General features: G+C 36.2%; 1 protein-coding gene across 4 annotated transcripts in view; it reads right to left on the reverse strand.

Annotated features, from left to right (window-relative positions):
- The window catches only part of VPS13B (vacuolar protein sorting 13 homolog B), a 471,233-nt gene that overhangs the window by 230,376 nt on the left and 220,686 nt on the right, over nt 1–20,171 (reverse strand). For all 4 annotated transcript variants that reach the window (XM_042785990.1, XM_042785992.1, XM_042785989.1 and 1 more), the window contains 2 exons: nt 10,267–10,394; nt 2,621–2,855 (listed from right to left, as the gene is read on the reverse strand). In XM_042785990.1, coding sequence (XP_042641924.1) covers nt 2,621–2,855; nt 10,267–10,394 — 363 coding nt within the window. The remainder of the gene's footprint in view (nt 1–2,620; nt 2,856–10,266; nt 10,395–20,171) is intronic.

Consider the following 20,171-nt stretch of genomic DNA (forward strand, 5'->3'; position numbering starts at 1 on the left):
GACCAAAGGGATATTCCACACCATATGACATCATGCTCAGCAATAAAAGCTTGGGGAAAGAGGAAGGGGAAACAGCATTTGCCTTCCTGAGCGTTTGCCTTCCCAAGTAACCATTACACGTGATGGAGCCCCGCGTTCCCAGAAATGGCTGAACATCTGCCTACCGATGGGAAGTAGCAAATGAATTCCTTATTTTGCTTTGCTTGCACATGCAGCTTTTGCTTTACCTATTAAACTGTCTTACCTCATGTCCTGGGTTGAGTGAGTGGCGGAGTTTTTTTGGTGGCAGGGGAAGGGGCTATCGGGGCGGCCCCCTGTGAGAAGCTTCTCGAAGCTCCCCCAGCTCCAAGTCAGCTCCACTTCTGTTTGGAAACTGAACCAATCAGCTGCGCCTCTGTGATAACGTATTTAAGAAGGGATGTGGTGAGGAGGAGTCAGACTTGTGAGGAGGAGTTGCTGCAGCTGCATGAACACCAAGGTCAGTGGAGGAACGGAGGAAGAAAGGAGGGGGGAAGTAGGTGGGAGCAGAGACCCCCCTGTATCCTGTGGTGAGACAGCAGGGCGGCCCCCCCTGCCACCCATGAAGATCTACGGTGGAGCAGACATTGATTTATGGCCTGTGGCTTCTGCCTGGTTCATCAAGGTGCTGTGCCTGAAGAAGGCCAGGGTCTTGTGGGAAAAGGTAGCCCCGCTGCTGTAATTCAATGCTGGGAGGATTGCAGCATGCGGGGGAGTCCCACACCGGAGCAGCTCGGGAAGGGCTGCAGCCGTGGGAGGGAATCCAGTCAGAGAAAGTTAGTGACCCATGACGGAGCAGTGTGGGGAACGCTGTGGCCCATGGGAGGAACTCATGTCAGAGAAAGTTTGTGGAGGACTGCCTCCTGTGAGAGGGGGACCACAATGGAGCAAGGGGAAGAAGTTCCAGAAGCTTCCCCCACTGAAGATAAAGGAAATGGCAGCACTGACTGCACCCCCCATTCCCTGCCCCTGTGCCACTGGAGAGAGGAGGTGGAGACATCGGGAGCAGAGCTGAGCCCGGGAAGAAGGGAGGGGTGGGGGGAAGGTGTTCTCAAGATGTGGCAATGCTTCTCACTGTCCTACTCTGTTATGTGTTGTTAGTGTCTGTAATAAATGTATGTTCTTTTTTTTCTTCGCCTAACGAGTCTGCCTTTTGCTCGTGATCATAAAGAGGGATTTTTCCCCATCACAGTCCTACTCAAACCCCAAGCCTGGCTCTCTGTCCCTTCTTATTGCTGGAAGAGAAGGGAGAGAGAGCCGCTGCGTGGTGGTTGACTGCCAACCAGTCCCAAACCATGACACCTCAACCCATGAGTTTTCTCACTTTTACCCTTCTGATTCTCTCCCCATCCCGCTAAGGGGGAGTGAGTGAGTGGCTGCATGGAGCTGAGCTGCCCACTGGGGTTAGGGGTTAAACAACAACTGGCATTTCAATGAAATTTTAAATTTAATTATAAGGGGAGATCTCATGGATGCCATTAAAATAAACCCCAAACCCAAGATTCAAGACTGTTAAGAATACTTGCCTCACCTATTTCCAATACACAATTTTTCATATGAACATCTGTAGAACAAGATTTTTACATCAGTATTCCTTCAGAATATCGCTGCAAATCTAGTTACCATTTACTTTGATAACTTGTAAGGGCTCTATTTTGAAAAAAATTGAACTGGATATAAGCAGCTTGCTTGCACTTGCTAGGTCCCTTACAGCTTATCCCCTCCTTTCATTTCTCAATCAGTTGCAGCATGTTAAAAGCTGAATCTTCCCTCAAATTGATCTACAACTCAAACATCTATCAACCATTAATTTTTCAAGTAAGAATTAATGTACTTTTTCTCATCCTTAGCCTGTGCACAAGAGGATCCCCCTGTAAACACTTGTACAAACCTTCTCAACTTTTTTTTTCAGTTCTCTAGAAAAACCTTGCTAAAATCCCTATAGACACAAAACTGAATACAATTTTTGCCTATCATGATGACCAATTACATCACTATTTTCCTTTGATATTCTGTTATTCTGCCCCTCGCAGGTCTACCTGTAACTAAATCATATGACAAAAAGCATCATCTAGATGCTCCTCAAACTCTGACAGGGTTGGTGCTGTGACCATTTCCCTGGGGAGCCTGTTCCAGTGACTGACCACCCTCTCAGTGAAGAACCTTTTCCTAATGTCTAGTCTGAATGTTAGAGTCAAGAATTTCAACCCCCCAGCAAAGGTGGCATGAGAAGTTTTTCATAGTCTGCCTCTCTTCTGTCCTGGAATTCACAACTCACTTCCCCTTCCTGTTGTGTCAATGTGTCAAGCCTACCATTTGTGGCTACAGAGTAACTGGAATGACAAAACAAATGAAAATAAAAATTGCACTTCTGAATTCTTTTGGCTTCAACAAGCAAAACATATCACAGAGCTAGCTCTGATGAGCTTCACTCTGATCTCTCTGGGGCAAATATCATCAGCATTTCTAGCAATCAACAATACATAACATACTGCTGAAAAAGCAGCACAACATCATAAGTTTTCTAAATAAGATAACAAAAATTTTTGTAACAGTAAAAATTGGAAATGAAGGGGTAAGCTTTTTGAGTTTATCACACTACCTTCTTCCAGGATGGGTCTCAGCACAACAAATGGGATTTCCTGCAGTGGTTCCATGTGTTTGTGTCCAGCGCTCATAATCTTTATCTGGGGCAAGCAGATGACAAGTGTGCCAGGCATACTGGCCTGCCCATGGTACCAGCTTCGCACTGTCCCAGGAATGTCACCCGATACAATAGTACTCGGGGAAGGCAGGCTATCATTCGGAAGGAATACACAACAAGATTGCACTTCAAGCTGAAAAAACAAAGCCAAGAAAGATTTCTCAGAAACAGATTACCATATTTTTCCCTCCAGTGTGAAGTATTCATCTTGGTACAAAAACTCAAGTTACTCATCCATCACAGTTCATTGAAAATAGCTTTTAGTTGAATTAAGAAAAAAGATGACACAAAATGTTGGAAAGTAATATATTATTGTAAATTATGATTATGGGATGGTAGGGAAGATGCGTGATTCTGGTCTTTAAATTTGATGAGAAAGGTGTTGCCATATAAACTGAACATACATCTATCTACATTTCAACAGCTTTTTACAAGAAGTGTAACTGAGTCAGATGTTCTCACAATACAGCTGAGAAAGCCCTACTCTTTTTGAAGTTCATTAGCTTTGTTAGCATTAGCTAAACCTCTAGAACTAACCAACACTTTATATGTTGTTACTTTCCATAGAGACCCATTTCAGGGAAAATTCTGTCAACAGTAATGAGCATGTACAAAAAGGTTAATCAACAGAAAAATAGAAAAAAATACGAACTTTAGTGAAAAACTGACTTTAAAACAAATGGATAAGTGCATACACACACAAAAAGAAAGTGAAATTAATTAAGGTCACCAAGTTTATACAGCTTTTGCCCTGTTTTCATTACAAATCAGTAGTGCATATGGTTTCATATGAAATAGCACTTTTTTGTTCTTTATTTTCAAGCAGTGCTGTTACTCTGAAACATTTCTGACCATGCTGCCATCTCCTTATGAGCTTCTATCAAGGCAGAGTGAGCCCAAACCAGGAACTGAACTCATCATGACTTAACTCAGTGGTAGTGTAAGCTGCAGACTGTTAAGTCTTCCTTGGCTCTGACAAGTAATATTCTGCACCTGGATATCAAATAGCCCTAGCAGCCTGCACACTTGAATGCTTTACTAAGCGAGTACAAACTATAATTCAGATAATTTCTTCACATTGTTTGGAAAAGCCTAGTGTACAAAATGTTGGTCACAAGATGTTATCTGTAGCTGTGATAAAGGAACTTTTGTTTGCTGTAAAATTAAGTAACAGTTTTTCAATCTGACATTATTAAAGACATCACATCTTAAAACTGATAACCAGTGTTTGTACTACATATCCTCCCCTGAAGGCTAACAGTGCCTTAAGACTGTAATAGTGATTTGCAATAGAGCTGGAATTCTCCAGCACCATAAGTACTTTGCCAGCCTAGTGAGAACACAGATATTCATTTTATTTCAGTATTTTTGTGGCCTTTTGCTTAGACAAACTGACAAGAATTCACTGCAGAAAAATATAAGTAGAATTTTGCAAAAATAAATACATTGTTACATGAAGTCTGTGTTTGTTTCTAGTTTTAGAACTGTTTGAGTTGTAAAATGAAGTTAATTACATCTTTGATAAGTAGTTTATTGATCCAAGGTTACAGAGTGTACTTTATTTATACTGGATGAAAAGCAATGGTGTATTGTTACAGATGTAATATATTTAGATTTTTTTTTTTAACTGGTAAATTAGTCATTGTGTCAATTTGCAAAGATTTTTACGGTGACACATTAGATCATTTTATGGTCTATTAGTAATAGGTTGCAGGTCAAGCCATTGTGGGATAATGATAAATAGATGACAACGGAACTTATGATCAGTGTAACTTTTGTTTTATCAGTGCATTTGCTGAGTAAACAGTTTATAACAAAAGCTTCATTCTTCATATATATATATATGGATATATATATATATATATATATCCATGATGATTAACATCAAATGCTGCCTGGATATACAAACCATGTGGTAATAATAATCCAAAAATTCCACCAACTTGGAGAGATATTATACTTCATCACATTACCAGCAGCAGGATCTACAGGAGATGTTTTACAAAGTACTCTTGAGAAGCGATCTCAATACTCAGTAGAGTTTTTATACTTAATTTACGGTTCAGTACAGCTTTGTACTGAAGACAAGTTCTTCAGATTATTTTTGTTTTATTTTACTTTGCTGTATCAAGAATATTGAAGTGGAATCACAACAGTTTCACTCCTTCAAATGCCTGAGGGAAATGCCTGCTTACATAGGCAGCTACTTCGCCATTAATTTTCAAACAGTTGAATAGTTAGACCACAGATAGAGTTAGACCATAAATTTTGGTGGGGTTTACATGGTAGCATCAGGCACTCCATATGTAATGTTACAGATTTGCTTACAGACATGATTTGCTTCCTTGTGTGTCATTTGAAGTTTTATATGAATAAATGAATTTTGCAAAACATTATTGCAAGATTTCACAGGCCAACACAATGAATACATGGCAAAATTCCGCATTTTATGGCAAATCATGCAATTATTATAATTACATAAGAAATTGCCAACTTGGATGCACAAAGACACAGTAAGTGCAAAATTGAATTGCACCTGTTGAACTACTCCGAGGCAGATCCTGCTTACACACAACTATCAACTTCAATGGAATTTATGTATGTTTATCTGACAGAATCTGGAGAGCTGTCTGATCACAAGTTCCAGTGAAGGAATGGAAGAGTGCACCTAAAATGATGATATTATATGTTGGACAAAAGTGAGAATGTGCACTACAGATTGCTTCACCAATTGGAAAGTGCTTTAAAATATATGTAACCCAAATTCTTAAAATTAAACTACATCAATAGCATATATTAAAGCTATCATATAAATCTTTTTACACTTTTTAAATAACTGTTAAACTGTGTGTCTAAAATTGTGAATTTAATGTAAAATGTGACTGATTTATGTAACTGAATATAAATCTACAGCAGTAAATCTTGCATTAATGTAAGGATCTGACAATCCAAGGGAAAGAAAATGAAGTAATCTGCCAGTAAGAAGTCCTCAAGCTGGGGGTCAGATCCTGTTCATGGAAACCATCTGGTTGGGACCCTCCAAGCCACACCAAACACAAATGATCTTTTAAAAAAATATCCTATTCATTAATGCTTCGCAGCTGCACTGAGTGTTACTTCATTTTTCCATGGCAACATCCTTTCTGTTTCAAGGATCTTATTTCAGTTTTGGTAGCAACGTGTTCTTTTGCCAGTGCTGAACACATTCATGTGTTAAAGAGAAGGAATTATTACAAATTCTTGAAACAAAATCACCCCCCTATTTTCATTTCTATTATGTCAAGGCCTATACATGCTAAGTAACATACACCAATGATAAACCAATGAAGTAAGCAGTATTTTCCCTTCTACTTTTTAAAAGTTACGCAAAGCATACTGGCTTTTACTAATATATAAGCCTAAAAAAGTGCAATGACTTTAACACTCTGTTGTCTAAAAAGGAAAGCATTAAGTTACTGGAATAAATGGAGTATTTTTAATTCATATTTTATAAAAAGAGAATGTTGCTCAATAGAGAGAACAGTGAAATATATCCTGCAGAAGAATTAGGTCTTCCTAACTGAGGAGGGTGGGTGGGAGTGAAACAGAACAAGCAACACACCATAGTTATCCTGCACAAGTGCAACAAAGAGGGGCAGGTTGTACAAGAGTACAACCATTCATGATGGTGATACCATGAGGAGATTCCCTTCCCTAACTCACATTTTATAGCTATATAAACCATTCAGAGGCACTGAAGATGACCTACAAGGTGACACTCACATAAGGGTGTCTCCTGGGAAGTGGCCTCTCTCTGCATTGACCATTAACCATTATATGCTCTCAGCAGAAAGGCTGATGTGTTTTTCTGGGAGTTTCAGGTACAGAATATAATCCTGCAATGACTCCCAAAACTGCAAAGAACTATCATTATACATCTCATGTAGGGGTTCTGGTGCTGTCATTATTACAAGGCCATACCTCAGCCTCTGACATCCAAATTAGCTCTACCTAATTAGACCATATGCAGTTGAGCCAGACATACACTGTTAGAATTCAAAAAGCCAGGCCAGAAATTCATGTTTTGAAGTTGGACAAAAAGTAAAGATTATATAAATGTAAAGCAGAGCACATGAATAAGAGAACTAAGACAGCAGGCTACCTGTACATTCAAATGAGTATAACAGGGATCAGCTGCATTTTCTCTGACCACTTAAAACACAGTATCTTCACTCTACACAGTATTCCTACTCTTTTCTAAGAAAGACTGACTTTAAAAAGTTTTTATTTAGATATAGAAAATTTAATTTTTTCTCAGTCTGTGGTAAGTAACCAACTTAAGAAATCATCCTATCTCATAACTACTGAATAACTGCTGATAGCTGTAACTGCTAAGTTACAAGTCACAGAATCTCTTCCTGACCCATGAATAAAGACCACTGTTCAAAGAACAGAACTCTAGTCAATCTCATCCTTAGTTTCTGTTCTTTCAATCAATGTTTCACTTTGACTAACATTTTGTAAAAGTTATACGCTTTAAAGAAAATATTATTTTCAATAATTTCAGGAAACAGACTCATTTTTTCAAATAATTTCAGGGATATTTAAAGGCATGTGGAATATCTGGCTAAGTTTTATATGTAATAATTACACTCTTATTTAGCTGGCATTCATTGCAACATTACTCATTAATTCATTTGCTTTTAATACAGATCCTTCATTGTTCTCAACTGGAATTCAGCATTAACAACCAATTAAAAATAATTGTGTTTATATTAGTATGAAGAACACATGAAAGTGAGTATTACTCTCCTACACAGTGTAACTGCCAAAAAGACTTCAAGGCTGCATATAAAATCCTACAACAACTAAATAATAAAAACAACTTTTTATAGTTAAGTATGAAAGTCTTTTCACTTAAATACTAATAGCTTACCACAGCTCCAGTGCACAAAATCTTCATGCAATAGTCTATCATGAGCAAGCCAGGACTAGGGCTAAGCAAGTACCAGCTTTGGATCCAAAATAAACTTTCCAGTTACTTTGGTTCCAAACACATTTACTTACTCAAACTTCCACTAAAAGAATAATCCTTTGATGATTTTAAGTTATGAAGTTCTGTTTTATCTGACGACAACTACAGACCTTTCTGTTCTACAATCATGTTAATAAAATATCCAGGAACATGAAAATAGCTTCAGAAAAAAACTTACAGTCTAAATGCTCCAGCACTTAACCAAAATATTCTAGAAATTTGCCTTGTTCATGCCAAATGATAATAAAATACAGAAAATCTGTATGAATTTAACATATAAATATGTTTATGTGTTTAATAAAATGCATATTATATTTAATAAAATAAATATATCAGACCGTACTTGAATTGAAAAACAGAGTCATAATCCTCATCTTTTTATCATCTATACATTGCCTTGCACAAATTTCAGCTTTCCTATTTAGGCTGGTATTGAAGGAAAAAAGCTATATGTATACATTTGTGTCTTGAAAAATACATTTATAAAATAAAATACGCATAGGGACTATTAGCAATAATAAAATGAACAGCAAGCATACTATAAATCCTTCATATGTCACTAAGAAGGACTACTGTATATTTGTTTGGAAGCACATTCTTGGACTTTTCCTGTGGTGTTTCCTTGGAGACTACTAAAACTTTTCAGTGGTAACATGCAATGTCCTTCTGGCAAGATAATAGCTTGTACTTTACCAAGTACAATCAAAGCGTAAGGATCAAACGTATCAGAAGTGTGTAAGCTGTTGTATCAATTCATAGGGCTATTTAATTTCAACATAGATAAAAACTAAAAATATAAATTCATATTCATAATCATGAAAACTGAAAGCATGAGTACCTTACCAAAAAACCCTGTAAAAAGTAAATAAACCTAGAACCTCAGACACCAGAAAGAGCATTTAATACAAAAAATTTCTCTGACAGTATTAGCTCTAATCCATGAGTGTATTACATCAGAGAAGCAATATATTTACAAATTACTCTCTGAGAAAACATGTGCCTATCACTGTCATCAGCATTCATCTCCACAAAAAAAATCACTAGTTTGAACACAGCCTTTTTTTTTTTTCCTATTTGGTAACAGTCAAACTTCACTTTCAGCTGGTTAGTATCCTACCCATTCTTTGGAACAAATTCTCTTTGCTGGCTGTTCATGTAAAAAGGTGTGCCTTGAAAAATGTGTGAGCAGAATATCTTAGTCCTGATTCTATTTTCCTCATTTATAAAGGATCCAGTTCTTCATCATCCTCAGTATTATATTACTATCTTTATTATGACTCAAACTGTAAGCCTCATTTGTATAGGGAGTCTCATTGTGCTAGGTACTATGCAGACACATAACAAAAATACACCGGTTCCTTCAAAGATCTTACAAATTATCTCTTTTGACTCCCCTTATCTAGTCATTTTAATCTCCAGTGGTGACTTTAAAAAAAAAAAGGAAAACAAGCAAAATACTCATGAAACTATGATGAAAGAGCTGGCTGAAAACTAAAGAGTTGATAGAAAGCATCTCTTCAACTTCAGCATGTTCTGCAATAAAGTCACAAGTCTGAAGTTTTTGTTCATGCAAAACTTAGACTTTCTAATATTTTGAATTCAAAGTACTTCCTGCATGAAGTAAGAGTAAAACAGATATAGGTTCTGGGATGGGCCTGTTATAAATGGATATTTCTTGGTAGGAAGAAGGAACAGGCATTCAACGAACACTTTCTGTCAGAAATAGGGCGGGTTTGTATTTTTTTAAATTTTATTTTAACACAAAAATAATTTTACTATTGTATGCTGTTGTACCATAAAATATCGATCTCCTAGTATGTACTGTTCAAAAGACACAGACTATAAGACTTGTAAGTCAGTGTAAATTCCAAGCAGGCACTTGATATAGGTATTTGGAAGAACGAAGTCCTAACTAGCATTTCTAAGCCATCTAGTATTCGATAATGCAATCTTAACACTGAACTTCTAACATGGCATTTTTTGTGAATAGCATAGATATATACCGCTACACGGAAACTCTGCTTTTATGGATCAGCAATCACAATCTAGAGCAGTTTATGATGAAATGGTTTAATCTGAGTGGTCATCTACCTGTCCTTTATGAAAAGATAGACAAGTAAGCAGCTGAGCCATCACTGTATAACATCATATTGTATAGTACATCCGGGAAGGTATTTATCATACACATTTTCCTCAAATATTTTTAGAAAGGAAGTTATTCTGCAAATCTAGATATGGATAAAAACATATATAGCTATGTTTATAATACAGAGAAGTGTGGCAAGCATTCCCCTTAGATATAAAAAAGCCTTTCAAAAATTAATATTCTAAAACCAAAGCATTCTTTGCTTAATTTAGCAAAAATCTATATTTTATTTTTCATTCTCTAAGACTTTGAAACTACTGAAATAAGATGATAAAACCTGGGAGCTCCTTTAAAAACCCTCTAATAAAAAGCAGTAGGATGCATAAAAAGTATCATAAAATTTGGAAAGACATAGGGGGCTTTTTCACTTCCTTTTCATCTTACCTGAAGTGTAAGGCGCTTAACTGCATTCCACACTATTCCAATAAATTCCTTCATTCTTTCTTCAGGACTTCTGCAGCTTTCAGATGAGTTCAGCATGGTTTTCACAGGAAGTGACAAGGGACGAGATTCTAAGTCAAACAACAAAACTCAGTTTGACAAAGGATATATAACTATGTGGTATACTTACTGGTAGCAAATAAAAAGATTACTCATTTTAAATTCTAAAAGATATTTTCTCTCACTATGTATTTCACTGTGTATGTAATAAGAGTGTGTCTATTATTAGTTTCAAACTTGGCAATGCAACTGTATCTGTTAAGCCTGGTGAGAAATGCAATGAAGCGAAATGGTTAAACTTTTTAAATGTAAACTACTAAAACAATATTATGAAGAACGCTTGACCAAAGCACATTAAGACAGTTTTCAAAGTGTGATAACCTATTTGATGACGAAATAGCAGTCCAAGAGGTTTTCACATGCCAGTGTAATCTAAAAAAGGTTTGTTTTCTAAATTCATTATAAAAGACAGTCCATATTAAATTACAGCCTTTCATTCGTTTTCTTTTAAAAATTCACTTAAAAACTTGATTGTACTTCCAAAAAAAGGCATAAAAATGAAACCATTTTCTTACTTCGTCAAGCTTGAAGGTACTGAAGTATGAAATATTTCAGCAAAATTTAATGTTTTCTAGTAAAAAGAGAAATCTCCTTGTATTCTTACTTATTTAATAATATGAATATGAAAAGATTTTACATAACAGAAGCATTTAATTGAATATAATCATCGTAGAACTTCAAAAGGGGACTAGTGAGGAGATCAAGTAGTAACTACATATCCATTAAAGACTCTGAGTGGTACATAGTTCCTCCTGTCATCTCTTAGAGAATTTCTTCCTCCTTACGTTGTGAGATACCCATCACATTACTGTCAGCTTCCTTAACATTTCCAGTTTTGGCCTACATGTTGTTGAGCTGATAAAACTACAGGAATAAGTTGTGAAGTCCTCATGACTTCATTTTCAACTAAATTGAAATCAGCATTAGTGTGACAATTTATGTCTCCCAGTTATATTGCTAGGAAAAATCTGTGGCTTACAAACTACAGAGAAATTCTTAAAACAAAATTGTGCTATCAACTGTACTCAGGTGGGCCAAAGTTTGTCCCACGATGTGCATCACTGGGTCTTCATTCAGTTTTGATCATGCAAGGAAAGATGCAAAGATTTAAAAATGAAATATCTGAGAGATTAATTTCTGCCAAGAGCGTGCAATGTTAATGCCACCTGAGCAATTATTTGTGACATTTTTCCCATCAAGGCTAGAAAAGACCAGTGTCGATTAAAATTCTAGAAAAAAATCCTTCAACAAATATTATTTTTAATGATCTGAAAAGGAAGAGGAGCATTAACTTTATTAAACTGATGGGGAATCAAGAGTTTCAAAAAGAGAATTGGTCAAAACAGTGAAATATAATTTTTATGGCTTCAGTATAATTAGTCCTCTCAGATATTCCTGGCTTCCATTGTGGATCTATTAGAATGATAAAGAATGATAACTGGGTCATGAGAATGCAAAAAGTGTGACATTTCAGGATTGTTTGTTGTCAGCTGTGCTAGAGAGACAAACAAGTAAACTGTTCATATGGAGAAGCAGCATGAAGTAGCTATTTCAAAGTATTTTCTCATGTGGACATTTTTATTCCATGCAATGCGTGTTTAAGCCACATTATGAATAGATTAAGTTGAAACAAAGACATTCAGAGAAGAATAGCTGTTCTGCTTTCTTCACACCGTCTTCTCTGTGTAGTCAGGCCCTACACTACACATATTACAAGGTAAGAATTAGGAACAGCTTGAGAATCAAGAAATACTAAAATAAAAGAGTTACTAGAGCATAGAACTCCAGATTACAAGTGTGGGTAAGGGTGAGAACAGTATACAAGGTCACTGTGAGACTGGAAATCTCACAGGCGGGAATGCTTCAGGTCAGGATGAACAGATAAATCCAATGTAAAGCTATATATTCTACGGTACAATTATCAGGGAATATCAACATCCTATGCCACTGAACAAGTGCATTCCTCGTCAGTGGTATCTAAAGATAGGTTTTGTTCCAGTCTCCCATGTTTTGTTCACTGGGAAACACACACTCTGCTAATTCTCTCTTAATTAGGGGAATCAACTTCCTAAGGCCAGAAACAACTACCTGTGAATTAAAAACAAAATTAGCTGACAGAAGCATCACTTGTTTCTCTCCATGTGCAATTCAAACCTGCAAAGGTGATTTAAATATCAGGAATAACCAACAACAGCTTCACTGTAACACCCCATACTCAACCAAAAGACTGAAAAAAAGAAAGCCTCAAACAGATAAGGAACCATATAACCAGAAATCATGGAAAAATAGGAAAGTAATAAGTGTTTTGCAGTGGAAAGAAGAAACAAGCACAGAAGAAACTCCTGAAAATAAAAGAAGAAAGTAGTCCTCTGTTCATTTTTTTCCTGCACTGCTACGTCCTAGAGTTTTGTCTGAAGGGATGCTGGGACAGAACAAGGTCTTAATTCCCCATCAAGTAAACCCATCAGTCGATGACAGTTGCTAAGAGACTGTAGTAGTCTGGTGTGGCTACCGTGTGTGTTTGGCTAGTCCTCTATAGTAGAAATGTGTAGACTGGATCAGCTCCATCAGTCTCAGTATGAAGGTTAATCTCCTAAAATAATTATGCTACTCAGCTACTACTGAACTGAAAACCTAGGAACATTTCCTGGCACTGTAATCAGCCTTGTGTTGAAGCCAGGAGCCAGTCAGCAACAGCTAGACAGAAAATGTGATTTGTATGAAACACTTAGAAAGTGATGAGGAAAAAAACCCCCAAACCAAACCAAACAAGCAAAAAAAAAAAAAAAACACACAAAACCCCAAACCCCAAAACAACAGAGGAGGGGCTGCTTCAGGTTGTACAGTTTGAATTTTGAAGAAAAACAGTATAAGGCAACATAAAATGCTCCTACTTTCATCTTCTAGTCCCATATTGTGTAATTGGTATTTTTGTAAAAACATGCACCACAACTGTTTAATCAACTATCAAGCACACAGAGGCCACTACACTCAACATCAATTTCAGAACACACACTGGTAATGAACAAACTTTTTAAAAAGGACTAATCAATAAGGACTGAGATACCAGAAGCAACAGTTTTTCTAATTCATTTCATAATTTATGGTTAAACTATACGGGGAGTTCCAAGTGGCAATCCTTCAAAATTAATCATCTTATATAGACGTATGCCACCTTCTTTGTGTTTTTTTTTTTTTTTTTGTAGGAGACGCCACTAAGCAAGACCTACAGATGTAAATTCTAGATAGAGGTGCCTTTCTTATATGGATATATGCCTCCTTCTTTGTGCATTTTAGCCTACTGGGAACTGGTTGCTTTGGAAGTCTGATCCATAAGATACCTAAAAGTTTTAAAAATAAAAAGATCTTTGGGGAAAAATGGTGCAATTCTGTGCTATTAACATTCAGTGATCTAAGGAACATGAAAGGGAAAAAAACCCACTTTTGAAGTGCAAAGATTTGGGGCAAATGGACATTTCCTCAAACAAATCAAAGCAGAAAAGACCACGGATCAGAGATTTTCCACTACTGGGAAATCTGGGTCAAGGACTACTGATAAACTGTACCCACCGGTGGCCTCATGCTTTCAGTTCCTTCTCTCTCCTTACAGCCAGCGATTTAACTAGAGGTGAAATACAATGCTAATACCTCATTTTTAATTTGTATGTGGTACAGATCTATCATGTCTCATCCCTCTGGCACAAGATGACTCGTTTCTCCTGGCCCGCTACACGCCTCAGATACCTCATGCACAAAGAGGACAGCAGCTTCTTTCTGGTTGGAAAAGGCTATCCTGCTGCAGGCAAACCTGTACTGCCAGTGATCCCCAAAAGCTCAGAGAGCTCCTACAGAAAGACAGGGCTCACAGACAGACACCCATGCAGCAGCCTGCAGTAGAATAGTCTCTCCACCATCCCATCGTATGACTGTACTCAAAACACATCTGCCTCATGACCTCAACAAGCTGGGCAAGCTCTCCTTCTCATGTCACACCACCGGTCATATAGCTTCTCACATACCAGAACTCAGTTAATCTGAGAAAAATCCTACTGCAAACTACTCATAGTTACTAAGAGGCCATGACAGCAAAACACATGAACATTAATAGTATTTAAAAGAAGAAAGAAATAAAAGGAAAGCATCCTGTTATTACATGGCTCTTTCTGGAAAGATTATTCCTCTTCTAAAATTAGAAGTAGTCTCCACAGTGTCAAATAATTCATTGGGATTTTTTAGTAACTATTCACATTTTCATGCATTAGATAGGGCTTTTTATCAGAAATAAAACCAAAAATACCAAGGTGTCTGCAACAAATGCAAGCCATTAAGGAACTGATCAAGGGGTCTAAGGGATTAGAAATGAGATTAAAATGCCGTGGAGGAGAAAATTCAAATTTCAAACACCTCTGAAAAAATCTAAATGGCCTACATATTTTTATTTTTGTGCGTGTGTGTAAGATTAATTGTTTTCTTCATATATAAAACAAAACAAAAACTAGCCCCCCCCCCACACCTAACTTACTCTTTTCTGTAAACCAGGTTTTTGTTTCTACATATAATATTGTGCAAAAGTAAAAATTCAGTGAAACTTGTTACATAAAAGCTCACTTGTCCTTAGGTTTATGTTCCAATTTTCCTCATTTATACTTTTGTGTGTATACATATGACGGATGAAGAAACAAATTCTGTTCTCATCAGAATGCATTTCCATATAATAAATTTGTTCCATGATTTAATATTAAAACATTATACTTATGCAAGAAATTGCAAAAACACAGAATATCGTGTTAAAAATACTTCCCATCTTAATGTACTACTTTTTTCCCACAATACAATTTAAAAATAAAAAGTTAATCTAAATAGCAGACTCCCTGAAACCATTAGGTGAAGCTCAAAGCTGTATTTACCAATATCTTCTGAACCATCAGTATCCATCAGAAGTATTTCAGAAATATTCACATTTTCCTTTTGCAGTATCATAAGAAAAGTTATTCCCGATACTCCCATTCCTGGATAACCGGTATTTTAAATACTGATGTAACTGAGATTTTTTTTTTTTTCCTAGCGATAGACTGTGATGATCTGTATGTAAAGAAGTTTTCACTCTTTATCAGGATGCTTGAGAAAAAAAGCAGCACTTAACTAACTTAAATAACAGCAGGAAGTCCTTTTAAGCTTATAAAAATATGCAATATGTTTGCCCACATATGGAACAGTCTTTGCACAAATAATTTCGTTACTGGGCTTTGAGCATTTTTGCTTTCTACTTTACTAATGGTGCAGATTATATATTACTTTTATCAATCAAGATGATAGTTGAGCCACACAGTTCCTGACAACTAGCCAGAACAAGCACTTTATAATCAGGGAAATGGCAACAGAGAGGTGTACAGAGGTATAGTGACTAAATTAGAATGGTTATTCAATGAGTTAGCAGAAGAATAGGTGTTAAAACAGATGTTTTTGACTTTTTTACCCAACATGTCTTTTTCTAGAGTAAACATTATGTCAGTAAACAAAGACAAATATGATATTAACATTATTGTACAAGCAGAAAGGATCTTTCTGTGTGAAAGTAGGGGTTGGCTAGGGAATGGCTATGGCCAGCATTTTCTCCCATCAAATTCTTAATGACTGCTGCACTACTTCTAACAAAAAATGCCAATTTGGTTCTGGGAACAAAAATTAAAAAGGCCTGACATTTTCATACAAATCAGTAACAGCCATTCACAGGCAAAACTGTGGTACTATATTAGTAATTACAAAAATATGTTTTATGTGTGTTCATATGTAAAGTCCATGATGGAATTTATCTTAATATTGCTTACCATTCCAAATAAATTTTATATTATGAAGTAAGAATTTCATCCTTTGGATTTGCAAGAACTTTTCTGATAAATGCAGGAGAAATTCTGCCTAGTTTTCTGCCTTTTTAAAAATACACTGAAAGTTCCTTAGTCTTTTAAATATAATCTTAAAACTCATTCTTTCTCTCTTGACTTTGACTTGCTCCATACAGAAAGCATGTTTGATATACTACATTGGCTTTGTGAAGAAATCATGCTGTCATAACACAAAAGTCAAACATTTTACTAGCTATGAAAACTCACAATAATTAATTTTCAATACATGTATGTGACTGTCCAGCCATTTGCAAGTTACTAGAAATCATCTGTGTCTGGAGACCTTCCTTTTAAATAATCCTTCCAAGAACTAAACCCCACTTATTAAAATCCTCATGTTTTCAGGCACCCTAGGTAAATGTGCGTCAGATTTAAATTCCCGTATTTTACTTTTCCTATTTAGCATCTATTTAATTTCATTCATCTTCACAAATAAATCATCAGTCATACATTTCATAGCAGGCATGAATAAACAATAATCATTCAGTTCATTGAGCAGAAATAGTGACCTACTAATTCAAATACTTCAGATAATCCAGTGATTTCTCATCAGCCAGACTTCTCTCACATTTGTCAGATTTTTGCATTCCAACAGCTCAATTTAGCAAGAATCTAGTTTAGCATTCTAGTTGTATTTTGGGTAAAAAAAAAAAAAAAAAAAAAAAATCAGTAACTGCATCCAATTTTGCTACGTATAGGTCATATTCTGCCACACTGTACTCAATAGAAAGTGTATTAACTTAAAATGAAACCTCAAACTAACACAGCATCAATTGATCTAAATAAAATAGAGATACATCCATATTTAAAGATTCCTCTTTTATCTACTTTTATGGCAAAGTATTTTATAGTAATTCAGAAATATCTCGTGTATACTCTGAAGGAATTTTAAGAATTTCTTGAGTAAAGCTTTCAAAATCGAATTACTAACTCTTCCCATAACAATCAAGAAGCTCCAGTTACAGTAAGCATGTAATGATCAACTTATTATACCTACACTATCAAATGTTAGGAAGTGATTGAGAGGAAAGGTGGGCATCTTTCTTGAACTATTTTTCTATGGAAAGAAGGTTTATGCAATCCTATACTACATGCATATGCATGCAATTCATTTGCTTGACCTCTAATTCCTTTTGCATTTGCTGATTAATATAAACCAAATTTGACAGGATAAGTATCTCAAAGATACTACGTTTCTACAAGTTCTAGGAAAATAAGTAAGCAGGGTAAAAAAGGTAGAAATTGGCAACAGGAACACAAGAGATTTTTCCAAACTGGAACAATTTCATGGCCTGTCTTTCTCTCCACATCCACATTCCATTATGCACTCCACACACATTTCCTGCAGAATGAAACAATGCTGTATTCTCTTCTCAGCCTTGAACTTGTGACTCATACTCCATGGTAATATTGAAATTACAGTGGAATTAAATGACCAGTGTGGTCTCTGACCTGTGGACCTGTGGACCTGATTAATCTGGCCTATTAAAAAAAAAGCTGTCCAAAACCCACCATTGTTTAATTCTCTTTTGCAAACGCCCTTGCAATCTGTCCACCAGACAACAAAATGGACCAATCTGTGGACACAGGTGCTAGACCTAGAGATGAAAACCATTTACCTGCTGTCCTATGCCCTGATGGACAATCCCGACATGGCTGAGACGCAGTCACCCCCTGTACCATAACCAAATACCTGGCTGTTGCATAACAGGGATCTGCAAATTTTTATGTGACAAGTGTACTTTCAGTTATGGAACAGGGCATTTAGTTTTCAGGTGCCTTTGTAAGAGGCTGTGGGGCCTACTACAGTTGAAAGGTTTGATGATACATTAAATTCCACTTCACTATCTTGTGGCTGTGAGAGAAGTCAACCTTAAGGATTCTGAGTGAAAAAACAATTACTAACCTTTTCAGCCTCTCTAAAGTAGCATCTTTCATCGGAAACATTCCTTATGCTAAAGAGCATGTGTGAAGCTACTTTTCTACTGTTACTGAAGAATTAGATGCCACAGTCACTGGGTTATGCCTCACAAGATGGTATCAGATTTGTGTCTGGGATATATCATGGTTACTTCCAAGCACTGCTAAACGTTGGATGGCACAGTAGATATGGGTGAAATTAAATTTCAGTGTAATGGCTACAAAAAAACCTCACTAGGAAGCAGTAAAAAATCCCCCCAACACCCTATTTCATCTTTAAGCATATAAAATGTTATTATATTTTTCAAACAAAGTGAAAGTAATTATAATCATTTAATAACTTACTATGAGTTAGATCTACAAGTTATTTTAGTAATGAATGAGCACTCATCTTGAATGCAAGAAGACACTTGGCTTTAATCATTATTCAACAGTGTGCACAGGACAGCTTTCAAAGACTGCCCTATCCATCTACTGCAGGCCCATAATATCTTCCTGTATAAGTATGCCATATATATATTACGCATTTACACACATGTATAGCAATCATTTTGCCACTACCCAGACATAAGAGCTATACTTCTATGTATAGCTACAGGTCTGCAAATCACTTTTAATTGAACACGGAACTGCTGAATTGTTGTGAATGGGAGGAGAAATAGGTGGATGGAGGAATTGAGGTAAATGCTTATTAATTTTTTTTAATATTTCTTTGTCACCTTGCTTGTTCACAACCACATCATACAAAATTTAAACCGTACATTCTATTATCTTACTCTGTTTTTGAAGCCTCTTTGGTTAAATAGATTTATAAATAACTACAATCTGAGACTTAAGAATCAAAACCTTGGATTTTCACAGAGATACCATATAAATAGTAGTTTTGCTCTTTTCCTATGCTTAATTTCTGGCATGGTCTCAACAGCCATTAACGAATAAACTGAACTCAAGATCAATGTTTTAAAGAATTTTACAGCTGTGATTACAAACTACTTTCATTTAATACATAGGGTTGGTTTTTAGCAGTTCTCAAGGGAGTGACTACTGAGATCATGCTGGACTTTGATAAATTCAAAATCACCACCTGAATAGCATGATTTTAAGATAAAATTCTCTTTTGATCTGCAAAGACTATGTATATGTGCTTGCTATCAATGTAGGAATCTCAGTTTTCTGACAACTTAAAGCATCTGTAGCTAGAGCCTTGATGACTGAGAAACATGAGGCTTACAAGGATCATTGTCCCTTTACATAGAATGCTTTTGTAGCATAGATAGCATTATATGTCAGTGTGGTATTCCTGGTTGAAAAAGGTGAGACAAATCATGAAAGAAACTTAGACAGGAAGTAGGTGAAATTAAAAGGAAATAAAGAGGTAAAATTGTGGGTGCAAGGGACCCAGAAAAATCAGAAAGGAGAATAATCACAGGCACTCTATTTTTAGCTTAATACACTAGTCATATTCACCATATTAGTCATATACACCATTCACCATATTCCAGCACACTATATACCTGTAAAGAAATCAACTGTGAAAGAGAGAAACTACTGAAACTTCTCTGAGAATGAGATCTCACCTTTCAAACTTGCATCCATGCAGCCTTTTCTAACCACTGTAACTGGTGACTTTGTAATCAAAGCAGAGACTTTTTTTGGTGACACAGCATATGTGTTAGTTTTCTAGTCACCTGAATCTCCCAGTGCAAAGCCAATTCTGAGAAACAGGGCACAAGATGAACTCTACAGGAAACATTTCTAACATTGCATTAAGTTTCAGGAGGCTATAAAGAGAAGAAGTAGCACTGCCGTGTGACATGGCTCTTCTTTCTTTCTTTAATTAAGGGAAATCTGTGTGATCTACCGAAGCAGAGAGATAGCAACCCTTTAAATAATGTCATTAGTATACAAGGCTTTTGCTCATCGTCATTCATTTTATATTTTTATTGCCCATTTTTGCACATATAT

This window comes from Tyto alba, unplaced genomic scaffold (assembly GCF_018691265.1).
Source record: "Tyto alba isolate M040663 unplaced genomic scaffold, T.alba_DEE_v4.0 Super-Scaffold_9, whole genome shotgun sequence".
Taxonomy (NCBI): Eukaryota; Metazoa; Chordata; class Aves; order Strigiformes; family Tytonidae; genus Tyto; species Tyto alba.